Genomic DNA, 13,854 nt, shown 5'->3' with positions numbered 1-13,854 from the left:
CTCCCCAAAGTTAAAGTCTCTAGGACACTGAGATAAAGTAGAAGAAAATCTGGCGATCGTTGAATCCAGGGGCCCAAGGAACGCACACCAATGTCAGTACTACCCTCATGGCTGCTGCCTGCTGCTTCCTCTGCCCTTGGGCAATAAGGTCTGCAGAGCACGTCCCGAGCGATTTTCTCTACAGCCTCTCATTTGATTCCCCAAGCAATGCTGTAAGGGAGGTGTCATCACCCCATCTTACATAAGAGGAGACGGAAGCAAGGGGCAGAAAAACCTGCCAAAGCTCACCCGGCTTGAAAGTGGCTCCTATAAACTGAATTCATAAGTTGAAACCCTGACCCCCAGTGTGATGGTGCTTGGAGATGGAACCTTTGGGGGTAATTAGGTTATAAAGGTGGAGCCCCCAGGATGGGATTAGCACCTTTATGAGAAGAAACATGAAGGTAAGAGGATCGCTTGAGCCCAGGAGTTTCAGACCCACCTGGGCAACATAGCCAGACCCTGTCTCTACAAAAAATCAAAAGAAAAAATAAAGAAGAGACATGAGAGCTCTCTCTCTCTCCCCCCTCCATGTGGGGACACATCTGCAAACCAGGAAGTGGCCTTCACCAGGCACTGAAATAGCTGGCACCTTGATCTTGGATTTCTAGCCTCCAGAAAGTGAGAAATACATTTTTGGTGTTAAGCCACCCAGTCTGTGGTATTTTTGTCAGAGCAGGTGGAACAGACTAAGACAGTAGTCAGGCAAGTTTCCCTGCTGAGGGTATATCAGGCTGGGCATCTTGATGAACTCTTAAGAGACAGCGCTGGAATAAAGACAGCAATGTCTGGGCATTCCAAGAGGGGAACTAGCAAGAGCCACCACTTCCTGAGCAGCTAGCAAGGTCTTAGAATTTTTCCCTGTGGCAGTCACTCAGTCCTCACCATTACCCTAAAAAGTACAGCTACTCCCATTTCACAATAGAGCAAGTGGAAGCCCAGAAGCAAAGTGAGGGAGGCCCACAGCCACACAGCCCAGGAGTGGCAGAGGCGGGATTCGAACCTGGGTGTACTAGATTGCAAACTCAGGCTCTTTTCTATCAAGTAAGCCTCTTGTGTGGGACTGAGCTTAGGTTCAGACTCAGGCTGATCTGGGGAAAATTCACCTTCACCTCTTCCAAACCGTGCCTCTCTTTCAATACTATTTTGTTAAAAGTCCCTTTTATTATTCTGAACCTCAGCTTCCTCATCTATAAGAGAGGAATGACAGGTTTTTTGTTTTTGAGACAGTCTCCCTCTGTCGCCGAGGCTGGAGTGCAGTAGTAACGATCACTGCTCACTGCAGCCTCAACCTCCTTGGCCCGAGCAATTCTCCCATCTCAGTTTCCTGAGTATCTGGGACTACAGGCATGTACCACCATGCCTGGCTAATTTTTTTTTGATTTTTAGTAGAGACAGGGTCTCACTATGTTGCTCAGGCTGGTCTCGAACTCCTGAGCTCAAGCAATCCTCCCACCTCAGTCTCCCAAAGTGCTGGGATTACAGGCGTGAGGGAATGACAGTTTTTATCGGGCAGTTTTGTGAGAAAATGAAGTGGAAAGGGAACACAATAAGCTCTGTATCCTTTGATTTACCTTGTGTAGAAATTATAATTGAAGCCAGAGGCTATGAGCCTGAATGGCAGTTCAATCCTGCAAGCTTGGGAGGACTGTAGACAAAGGTGCTTTGAGAATATTTCCCCATATTTCATGATGGCGATACAAACTGGGAAATGGTTACCAGACACCAATGCCAAAGACACTAAGAACAAAAACATTAGCCAGCATGAGCTAAACACCCCAAATTATCAGATTTACATTATTCTGTATCTTTATGATTATTTTTAAATTTGTGAAACCGTGTCTTGGCTTCCATGTTGGTAAAGCATTCCCTTGTGACATCTGATTCAAAGGTTTACTGTTGCCTCTTACAGAATGTCTCCCTTGACTCCAAAACCATGCGCTTCTGTGCACTCACTATGAGAAGCTGTATTTACTCACTCTGTGCTCATCACAGGAAACAGTGCATATTGGAATATATTTATTGCAGAGACTTAGGTCTACTCAACCGCGTGCTAGCAAACCATCAGTCCTGAGTGGTGCACTTGGAGGTCTGTGAACTCCATTTATATACATACACAGCTCCATTGTGTGTGTATATAAATATAAATGGCCTGACTTCTCTTGTTAGAACACTTTGATGCTTTCTCCTCACAAGTCTATTTAAAAAAATTTTGTGACTCCAGCAGATCACTTCCAAAAAGGAGCATGTGTTTCTCCCTTAATACACATACAGTGCTCAGCATACTCCCTCCAGGCTGGCTGCTTGGCAAACTCAGCCTTGGTTACGGCTGATGCCTGGGGCATCCAGCGAACGCAGTGCCAAGAGTGGCAGCGTCTACTTTTGGAACAGAGCCTGGCTGGTACTTTTCAGACCTTCTCGAATGAGCCCAGATGGACCCCAAACTCTGCCCGCTGTTGCTCCTGTGACCCCAGGACAATCCCAGCACCTTCCTTGGGCTGGTCTCTTTTCCCCACTGCTATTTCTCCATTAGCCAGATCCCCACCTGCTTTCCCCAAAGCACCCGGGCTGGCCAGGGTGTTGGTGCGTAAGTGCAGGTAGGCAGGCGGTGCTTGGGTTTTATGTGGTGTGCACTGTGTGGCTGGGGCTGCTGGCTCTGTAGCGACAGGCATCTGGGCAAGTGGCCTGTCCACTGCAGGGAGAAGTGACAGGGAGGCAGGGCTGTGGTGGGCTTTTTGGAGAGCTTCGGAGCCTGGTTGGTCAGGATGAAATCCGGGCCCCGTTGCTCACTGGCAGTGGGGTCTTCATCGGTTTGGGTTGCTCCCACATTCACATCCTTGGCAGTTCCTGAGCACACCCACCTCTGCAGACAGAAGCTAGATGAATCTACAGCTCAGCCCCTGCCTCGCGGGCTCAGTCTGCCCAGTTCCGACACACCTCACTAAGTGCTGTGGGCAGGTGCAGAGTATTATGGGATGACAGGAGTGGCACTCAGCCAGTTTCCTTCACCTGTCAAACGGGACGATCACTACCCACTTACAGCACCTCTGAAGGCTAAGTGCAGTCTCACAGGGGTTCAGCCGACGAAACCCATGGTCGGCTGCACTTTGCTTTATTTGGGGGTGGCTGGACTGGCAGGAGGGAGGGCTGTGGGGCTCCATCTGGGGAAGCCCACAAACAAACTTACTCTTTGGGGGGATTCAGGTCCTCAGGTCTTGTCTCAAAGAACTGCAGCACCTCATCACATTGAGAGATGTAGGGGGGCAGCTGGATGAGGGCCTGGAGAAGAGAGACGCAGGTGAGTGCAAAGGAGGAGAAGGGGCTGGGCATGGTGGCGCGTGCCTGTAATCCCAGCTACTCAGGAGGCTGAGGCAAGAGAATTGTTTGAACCTGGGAGGCAGAGGTTGCAGTGAGCTGAGATCGCGCCACTGCACTCCAGCCTGGGCGACAGAGAGAGACTGTCTCAAACACACACACACACATGCACACACAAACACACACACACGCAACCAGAAAGCAAAGGAAGGAGAGGGGTATTAGGAATGCCATACACCACCAGTGGCTCTCAAATTCAGGAAGGCACCAGAGTCACTTGGAGGGCTTGTTAAAACACAGATCGTGGATCCCCACCCGAGTTTCTGATTCCGTAGTTCTGTGGAGGGGGCTGAATGTGCATTTCTTAAAAAAGTTTCCTGGTGATGCTACTGGTTTGGGAAACACACACACACACACACACACACACACACACACAGACAAACACACACACAATGTATGACATACATGCATATATTATAGGCATATTTGTTCAAGTAATAGGTACATATTCAGGCAAAAATCAGACCATACTGTACATGCTATTTTGTAAACCGATGCTTTCACTTAACTATAAATTGTCAACTTCATGCCATTTCATTATTCTTATTTATGTTGAGACAGGATCTTGCTCTGTCACCCAGGCTGGAGTGCAGTGGTGCAATCTTGGCTCACCACAACCACTGCCTCCTGGGTTCAAGGGATTTTTGTGCCCTAGCCTCCTGAGTAGCTGGGATTATAGGCATGTGCTACCATGCCTGGCTAATTTTTTTTCCCTTTCTTTTGTATTTTTAGTGAGACGGGGTTTCGGCATGTCGGCCAGGCTGGTCTCGAACTCCCGGCCTCAAGTGATCCACCCACTTCAGCCTCCCAAAGTGCTGGGATTACAGGTGTTGAGCCACTGCAGCTGGCTCATTCATTATTCTTCTATAACATCACCTATACTGGATATTGGATTTTGTACAGCTGTGTCATACTTTATTCAAGTCGTCTACTGGTGAATCTTTAGGTTATTTCCAACATGCTCACATATGTGTCTTAACTCACGAATCTGAAGTATTAAAGTGAAGGGACTGTTTTATGATTTGGGTAGAGGTTCAAAGTCTCCAAGTTAATGAGGGGTTGAAATAGATCTTCCACTGGCCAAATTCCACATTAATCTGCCCCAGTGACTCACTGGCTGTGTCATGGAGCTTCAAGTGGCAATAGGTTGGACAGAGGGTAGGTGGAGGGCACAAAGCTGCCCTCCACAAAGCTGGTTTACCTACTAACAGGTATTCATTCAATGATTCAATGAGCATTTTCTTTGTGCCCAGCACTGCACTAGTTTCTGTGCCAAATACAAGAGAAGTGTAGGGTACAATCTGCTCATTAAAGGATTTGAAACTCAGACATGGCCATCATGAATAAACAGCTCGGTTTAACAAATATTTACTGAAGCCTCCTTTGGCCCAGGCCCTGGAACAGGGTGATGAGGATGCAGATCTGAGGGTGGTTCAGGTGGTTCATGCATACATTTTGTTGCACACACATGTGCAGAGAACACGTGTGCATACGCATGAATTGCACAGGTGATTCTGGCAGCCAAGCCACCCAAGCAGTTCAAGAGATGTGCCTTGCATTTATTTCCTTCCTTCCTTCCTTCCTTCCTTCCTTCCTTCCTTCCTTCCTTCCTTCCATCCTCCTTCCCTCCTTCCCTCCCTCCCTCCTTCCTTCCTCTCTCTCTCTCTCTCTCTCTTTTTCTCTCTCTTTCTTTCTTAACGGAGTCTTGCTCTGTCATCAGGCTGGAGTGCAGTGGTGCTATCTCAGCTCACTGCAACCTGTGCTTCCCAGGTTCAAGCAGTTCCCAGCCTCAGCATCCTTAGTAGCTGGGATTACAGCTGCGTGCCACCACACCCAGCTAATTTTATATTTTAGTAGAGATGGGGTTTCACCACGTTGGCCAGGATAGTCTCGATCTCCTGACCTCATGATCCGCCCACCTCGGCTCCCAAAGTGCTGGGCGTGAGCCCTTGCGGCCGGCCTGTGTCTTGCATTTTCTATATAACCAGCCCTTAATAACTCACCACCCAACTCCCAGAGTGATGTGCCAACCCTGCAGCAGTACTGGGCTCTCGTGGACCAACGGAGAGATGAATGGCCTCCAGTGTGGTACCTTTTACAGGGCTTTGGGAATATGTTGACCCTACACAACTATTTCTCCCATTAAAAAAATTAAATTGTGTAAAACACAGTAAAAGCTTACCATCTTACCCATTTTCAACTGTACTGTTACAGTGCATTAAGTATTTAATACATCACACTGCTGTGCTACCAGCACTGCCATCCATCCACAGAACTCTTTTCATCTTGCAAAATTGAAACTCTGTACTCATTAAATAACAACTACCCTTCCACCCTCCCCCGGCAACCACTATTCGACTTCTGTCTCTAGGGATTGATGATGCCCGGTAGCTCATATAAGTGGAATTATACAGCGTTTGTCGTTTTCAGTCTGGCTGATGTCATTTAGCATGCTCATCCATTCAAGGCTCATGCTTGTAGCAGGCGTCAACACCTCCTTCCTTTTAAAGGATGAGTGATATTCCATTGTATGGATACACCACATTTTGCTTATCATTCACCTGTCGATGGACCCTTGGGTTGCCAACCCTACATTACTTTGAGTCAGGCTCTAACTTTAAGCCCCTGAGCTGCAATCTGCTCCAGACTCAAAATGGATAAACATCGTGTGGGATGTGGATGGCTTAGCAGGGGACCTTCCCTGGTCACTGTCCACCCTTCCATCCTTCTGAGGGGTGACTAAAGGGCTCACCGATTTTTAAAATTAGCCTTTAAGTAGCTCCTGCTCTGCAGCAGATCCTTAAGGACTATTTCCAGAGCTGAATCAGGGAGTCCCAGAGACAGGAGCAGGCCCTTCCCTCCCCCACCTCCTGTTTCTGGTCCCCCTTCTTTTTCTGGTTCCGAGCAGTGAGTGGTCGTTCTCCTGGCCAGGATGAGCTGCTGTCTGCTCCCCGCTCCCCACGGGCCTCTTTTTCCTCTGAAATCCTGCAGCCCTTGCAGTTGGAGCCACATAATGAAGGAGCTGATTATATGCTGGACTGTGGTGTGTCCTGGCTGCTTTGTGTGCAAATATCTTGCGGCTTCCCCCCAAGACTGCAATAACAGCACTCCCTGACCTTGGTTCAGCACTGGGTGGCTCCTGAAACATGTTCATCTGTGTCACTTTATGTAACCCCGGGAAGGCCGGCCCATTTAAAAGATGGGGAAACAGAGGCTCTGGTGAGGTGGCTTGGACTTGAGAGTCCAGGAAAGGCCGACTGCAAACCTCTACCTTAAATCCACAAAAGGCAGCAGGGTGGCAGCTGTTCCTCCTCCACCTTCCCTACATGCCTAGACAGTGCTGGTGAGACATTAAACAACACGAGGGAACAGGCTGGAGCTGGCCATGTGTCTCTGTTAGAGGAGGGCTGGGTGGGTGTGAGGCACGACCCCTGGAGGTGGTCACTGTCTCTGCCTGGAGGGGGCCTCCCAGGATGGACAGAGGCCCCAAACGGACCAGGAGGGGAAGAGACAAACGAGGCCCATGGAAACCTCCTGATGATGCCAAGTTCTCTTCTGGTTTTGAGCTATGCCTAGGCAGTAAAAGCCAAACCAAACCCCCAAACCATAAAAGAAGTCAAGTTACTAATAAAAGGCAGGGCTGAATGCTTTGATGTTGGCCCATTTCATTTGGGATGGACGTGGCTACCAGTAAAAAATGACCCGGGGCCGAGAAACCATTCTGCTTCTGAAAGACTTCAGGATAGTCCTAAGTTCCGTCAGTAGTGACAAAGAACCACAGCTCCAGCCAACTCAGTCCTGTTCTGGAAGGGATCCTGGCGCTTTGGACAGATGTGGCTGATGCAGGCACGAGAGAGGAGAGCAAGTCCTGCTTGCAGAGGGTAACAATAAAGGTCAGACAGAACCAGTTCCTGATTCTGGCCTCGTCACTTCCTGGCTGTGAGATTCTCATCTGCAAAGTGGAGCTAAAGAACACCCATCTTGGAGGGCTGTGCCATAGAATAAGTGAGGAAGTGGCTGTATGGTTTCCATCATATACTAGCTGCCTGATGGACACTGGATAATCCCGTTATCCCAATAATCTCTATACTGCCCCAGGTACAAGAATATAAGTGTTTCCAAAGATGATTTCAGAGGCAGCCAGATGATTACGTTAAATGACAATGCCTTGGCTAGGGAGAAGGTTTGTGTTTTCTCAATTCTCTTTCAACCCTCTGTAATTTGAAAAAGAATGCCCCAGAGAAGTAACACTTGTCTAACTTGCTTCCTGAGAGCAGGACGGGCTCTGCAGAGCCTCCGGTAGGCAGGTAACAGCAGCTAGCTAGATTTAAAAACATTTTCTGTTGTTGTTGTTGTTTTATTGTTTTTATTTTTTACTTTTATGGCAGGCACATGATACCTATTTGTTTTGTTTGTTTGCTTGTTTTTGAGACAGGGTCTGGCTCTGTGGCCCAGGCTGCAGCGCAGGGTGGGATTTCAGCTCACTGCAGCCTCCACCTCCTGGGCTCGAGATTCTCCCACCTCAGCCTCCTGAGTAGCTGGAATTACAGGCATGCACCACCATGCCTGGCTAATTTTTGTATTTTTAGTAGAAACGGGGTTTCGCCATGTTGCCCAGGCTGGTCTCAAACTCCTGGTCTCAAGTAATCCACCTGCCTCTGCCTTCCAAAGTGTTGGGATTATAGGCGTAAACCACTGTGCCCAGCTGATAGCACTTTTATGTTATGTTTGTGATATAAAGTTTCCTCTAAGATATATTGTGTTCAGAAGTTTAAAAAGTCAGGAATCCCTCTTACCACAGTAGGCAGCATGTCAGTCTCATGATCTGAAGAAGTTCAAAAAGTGAGTTGAAGAAAAAGATTAATAATAATATAAGTGGGTGGTGCGTGACAGAATTCCAGAAGGGAAGTCTCAAGCGTTTGGAGCCTTGTAAATACCGCTGTTATGTTGCCCACAGTTTAAAATACTATAGCATGGGCACCCACACGCACAAGTGTGTACATTTGCATGTGTGTTTGATTTAAGCTACACCGTATGATGGTTAGTTACTACCTGAAGACCCCTCATTGAGAATGAACACTGGGGCAAGTGAAAGACTCTAATCAGAAGTCCATACTTCAGAAAAGACTGCTTTAGGGCTTTAACTATCTTCATTGTGGATCAATACCACAACCTTTATTCATTAGCCTAACTGTTGTTAGAAAGAATTTTGTTTTTCTACTGGTGAAATGATCCTAGAAATATTCTCATACACTCTGGCCCTTGCACAAATAGAACCTCGTGAACCCAGTACCGTACATCCTTCAGATCAGGGCCCTGGGTCTAGGACTTAGGGTTCAGCTTCTTCTTGAGGATTTTACTGTCAGACCACGGTTAGGATAAGCTGATCCTGCCTCTAGAATGTGGCTGCATCTGCCTTGAGGAATCATTCATGCAAAGAGATGTCAGACAGACAGCTGGGATTTCAAGGAGCTTCTAGAAAAACTTGAGTGGCTATTTATGAGGTGGCTTGATAATAAATGCTTGTATGTGTGGCAGGATTCAGCTGAGTCATATTTTCATTGTGTCTTTTGACGAACAGAAGTTCTTAAAATTAATGTATTCAAATCAATCAATCTTTTTGTGCTGGGTATCCTTTTTGTATCTTTTGAAATCCTATACCTAGAGATTATAAATATATTTTCCTATGTTATCTCCTAAAACCTTTTGTAATATTGCCTCTTACATTTATGTCTTTAATTTTCTTGGAAATGATTTCATGTGTGGTGTGAGGTAGGGGTTAGTTATCTTTTTTGTTTTTTTCCCATGTGGATATCCATTTATTGAGGAATGACCTGCAAGGTTGCCTTTGTCAGTGTCACAGTGTCCATCCAAATACACACGGATCTGTTTCTGGGCTTTCTATTTGTTTCAAGGGTTTGTCTATCCTTGTGCTAATACTGCACTGTGTTAATTTAGTGTAACTTTACAATAGGTCTGGTAGAACAGGAAGTTTCTTCCATTGTAATATATACCTGGGAGCTAGCTTTGGGATATCATCTGTAGCCCTCATCTATCTCTATTAGAGACTTTCATTTTCTACTAAAATAAAGTTAGTTGTGATAGATCAAATTGGCTTCAGTCGGTTCACAGCAATGTCAGTAACAGATACTCAAATGTCATGTAACAGCCTATGTAGTCTATAAAAGAAAGGGATCATTTCATCTCTCTCCAGGAGGGCAGTTCCCTTGAAGCTGAGCCCAGGGAATCTGGCCAACCAAAACTCCAAATATCTGCTCTATTTATTATGTTTCATTAATAGCAGGGGGTAGTAACTTCCACGTGGCTCATTTAACGTAAGCAGTTTCCTCCCTGTGGTTAGTCCAGGTGAATTCATTATCTCTGTACCATTCCAAGCATCAGGCTGCTGCTATCCTGTATTACTCTCAGATTTTAAATTTCCTTTTCAAAACCAGAAGTCCAGGAGTTGGTGAAGCCCTAGGTGCAAGGAAAATCTGACTCTGGAGAGAAGTCAGATGGGCTGGGGAAGAAGCAGAATAGGCTGATTTGGGCTGAGGGACAACCGATTCTGGGGAAGGTACGAACTGGAACTTCCCAGCTGGGCAAGGTGACCCTATAGTCCTTGCCAGTAGGGCCTAGACAAAAGAAGATCATCTCCAGAATTGGAATTTCAGGTTCTAGAGGTTTGGAATGGGACAGGGAAGAGCTGAACCTTCTTCTGAGGGCTGGCAGGCAACAGCAGTGCTGATGGCTGCCCCTTTGCCCCAGCCCTTCTTTTGTCATGAGATACTTAATAGACAGAAGAGTCTGGGTTTATCTGGCTCTAAGAAACACAAATTTGAATAACTAGGCTTTTTGAACTTTTACTTTCTTTCCTTTTTTTTTTTTGAGATGGAGTCTCGCTCTGTCACCCAGGCTGGAGTGCAATGGCGCGATCTTGGCTCACTGCAACCTCTGCCTCCCGGGTTCAAGCAATTCTCCTGCCTCAGCCTCCTGAGTAGCTGGGATTACAGGTCCCTGCCACCACCCCTGGATAATTTTTGTATTTTAAGTAGAGACGGGGTTTCACCATGTTGGTCAGGCTGGTCTCAAACTCCTGACCTCATGATTTGCCCACTTCAACCTCCCAAAATACTGGAATTACAGGCATGAGCCACCACGCCCGGCCTTGCATTTTTTACTTTCTTAGAGAGGCCATAAGTATTATGTGAGTGTGGTGGCGTAAAAGGCTTGAGTCCAGCTCTCTAACCCTCAAACCTAAAATCTTATTGTAAGTAACTTTGTTGGGCCTCCACTTCCTCATCTACACAATGGGAATAATAAAATTTACTCCTGCCTAGGAGTTTGAGACCAGCCTGGGCAACATGGTGAAACCCCATCTCTCTAAAAAAAAAAAAAAAAAACAAAACATTGGTATGTGCTGGTAGTTCCAGCTACTCAGGAGGCTGAGGTGGGAGGATCACTTGAGCCTAGGAGACTGAGGTTGCAGTGAACCAAGGTCACCCTACTGTACTCCAGCGCGGGAGACAGAGCAAGACCTTGTCTCAAAATAATAAAAATAAAGCCTATTCCTCAAAGTTGTTGGAAAGATAAGACAAGGTCCCATTTGGCAAAGAGCAGACGCTCAATCAGGAGAGATTTTCTGACCTTCCTTGACATCGCCTGCCAAGAGAGGGATCATCTGTCCCCACGCTGCCCCCTTTTGTTTAACACTTTTTTTGTAGAGATGGGGGTCTCACTATGTTGCCCAGGCTACTCCCAAACTCCTGGCCTGAAGCAGTCTTCCCACCTCAGCCTCCCAAAGTGCTGGGATTACAGGCATGAGCCACTGCGCCTGGACTAATACTTTTAAACAGATTCACTGTGGCATAATTTACATACCATAACATTTACCCATTATAGGTGCACAATATCAATGGTATTTGGTAAATTACAGAGTTGTGCCACAATCACCACAACCTAGTTTCAAAACTTTTCCATCACTTCAAAAATGTCCCCCAACTTAATCTGCAGTTCATCTCTGCTCATGCAGAATGAGCAGACCCCCAGGTCTGGGAAACCACTGTTCTGCTTTTTGCCTCTATAAATTTGCCTTTTCTGCACATTTCATATAAACAGAATCATACAACATGTAGTTGTACACACCTGGCTTCTTTCACTTAGCATTACACTTTGGAGATTCATCCAGCTTGTATCAGTGTGTCATTGCGTTATTTACTCATTTAGAGCTGGAGTCTTGCTCTGTCACCCAGGATGGAGTGCAGTAGTGCTATCAAGGCTCATGGCAGCCTCCAACTCCTGGGCTCAAGCAATCCTCCTGCCTCAGTCTTCTGTGTCCTGGGAGTACAGGCTCAAGCCACTGTGGCATGCTCCCAGTGCTTTTTGTTGCCAAATAAAAAGATATGTCTATTGTATGGATATTATGTATTTTCTGTATCCATTCACCAGCTGATGGACTTGTGGATCACCTCTAGTGTTGGCTATTATGAATTAATGTTGCTGTGAACATTTGCAGCCAAGTCTTTGTGAGGACGTAAGTTTTCAATTCTCTTGAATATATATACCTAAGAGTGGTCATACGGTAAGTTTAACTTTTGAGGAAACTGCCAAACTGTCTTCCAGAGTAGCTTCCCATTTTTTCTTTTTTTTTTTTTTTTGAGATGGAGTATTGCCCTTGTTTCCCAGGCTGGAGAAATGGCACGATCGCGGCTCACCTCAACCTCCGCTTCCCAGGTTCAAGTGATTCTCCTGCCTCAGCCTCCTGAGTAGCTGGGATTACAGGCATGCACCACCTCACCTGGCTCATTTTGTATTTTTAGTAGAGACAGGGTTTCTCCATGTTAGTCAGGTTGGTCTCGAACTCCCGACCTCAGGTGATCCGCCTGCCTCAGCCTCCCAAAATACTGGGATTACAGCCTTGAGCCACCACGCCCAGCTTGTAGCTTCCTATCTTAAAGGCTCCAGTTACTCCATGTTCTCACCAACACTTGCTATTGTCTGTCTTGCTGATTATAAGCAACTCTAGTGACTGTGTAGGTATCTCGTTATGGTTTTATTTTGCATTCCCATAATGACTAATGATATTGAGCATCTATTCATGTGCTTACTAGTCATTCCTATGTCTTCTTGGGTAAAATTTGTATTGAAGTCTTTAAAATCAGGTTGTCTTACTATTATTGAGTTATTTGTGTATGTTCAATACAAATCCTTTATCGGATATATGATTAACAAATATTTTCTCCCAGTCCATGGTATACCATTTCTTTCTCTTTTTTTGAGATGGAGTCTCACTCTGTCCCAGGCTGGAGTGCAGTGGCACGATTTTGGCTCACTGCAACCTCCACCTCCTGGATTCAAGCAATCCTCCCACTTCAGCCTCCCAAACAGCTGGGATTACAGGCATGCGCCACTATGCCCGACTAATTTTTGTATTTTTAGTAGAGAAGACATTTCACCATCTTGGCCAGGCTGGTCTTGAACCCCGGACCTCAAGTGATCTGTCTGCCTTGGTGCTCCAAAGAGCTGGGATTACAGGCATGAGCCATTGGCCTGGCCATTTTGTTAATGGTACTTTTTGAAGTATAGAAATCTATAAGTCCATTTAATTAAATCCAATTTTTATCAGTTTTTCTTTAAAGGCTCACACTTCTGGGGTCATAGCTAAAAACTCTGCCCAATTCAAGATTGTGATGACTTTCTCCTATGTTTTCTTTTAGAAGTTTTATACTTTTAGCTCTTATATTTAGGGTTATGATCCACTATGGGTTGATTTTCATTTATGGTATGAGATAAGGGTCTAACTTCATTTTTTTTGCATGTGTACAGCTGTTGGGGGCTATAGTGTTTTGCTCTCCACCCCCCATTCATATATTAAAGTCCTAACCCCCAAGCCCCTAGAATGTGAATATATTCAGAGACAGGATCTTTCAAAAGGTAATTTAAAGTAAAATGAAGTCACTAGGAATGTGCCTTCATCCAATATAACTGTGTCTTTATAGGAAGAGGAGAGTAGGACATAGCCAGGTACAGAAAAGACCTTGTAAAGACACAGGGAGAAGAGGCATCTCATCTATAAACCAATGAGAGAGGTTAGAGGGCCCTGCTGCCGAGACTTCCAGCTTCTGGAACTGTGAGAAACTAAACGATGTTGTAAGCCACCCAGTTTGTGGTATTTTGCTATGCAGCCCTAGGAAATGAATGCAACAGGTGACTATCTCAACTGTTTGTTTAAAAGACTGTCCTTTTCAGCCTGGCATGGTGGCTCATGCCTGTAATTCCAGCACTTTGGCAGGCTGAAGTGGGTGGATCACTTGAGGTCAGGAGTCCGAGACCAGCCTGGCCAACATATAGTGAAACCCCATCTCTACTAAAAATGAAAAAAAAAAAAAAAAATTTGCCAGGCACGGTGGTGGGTGCCTGTAATCCCAGCTACTCAGGAAG

At 46.0% G+C, this 13,854-nt stretch overlaps 1 protein-coding gene across 1 annotated transcript in view; it reads right to left on the bottom strand.

Annotated features, from left to right (window-relative positions):
• The window catches only part of SH3PXD2B (SH3 and PX domains 2B), a 98,607-nt gene that overhangs the window by 45,648 nt on the left and 39,105 nt on the right, over positions 1-13,854 (bottom strand). Inside the window, exon 6 of the mRNA XM_011987723.1 lies at positions 3,227-3,318. Coding sequence (XP_011843113.1) covers positions 3,227-3,318 — 92 coding nt within the window. The remainder of the gene's footprint in view (positions 1-3,226; positions 3,319-13,854) is intronic.

Source organism: Mandrillus leucophaeus, unplaced genomic scaffold (assembly GCF_000951045.1).
Source record: "Mandrillus leucophaeus isolate KB7577 unplaced genomic scaffold, Mleu.le_1.0 Scaffold314, whole genome shotgun sequence".
NCBI lineage: Eukaryota > Metazoa > Chordata > Mammalia > Primates > Cercopithecidae > Mandrillus > Mandrillus leucophaeus.
This window is presented reverse-complemented; position numbering and strand designations above follow the sequence as displayed.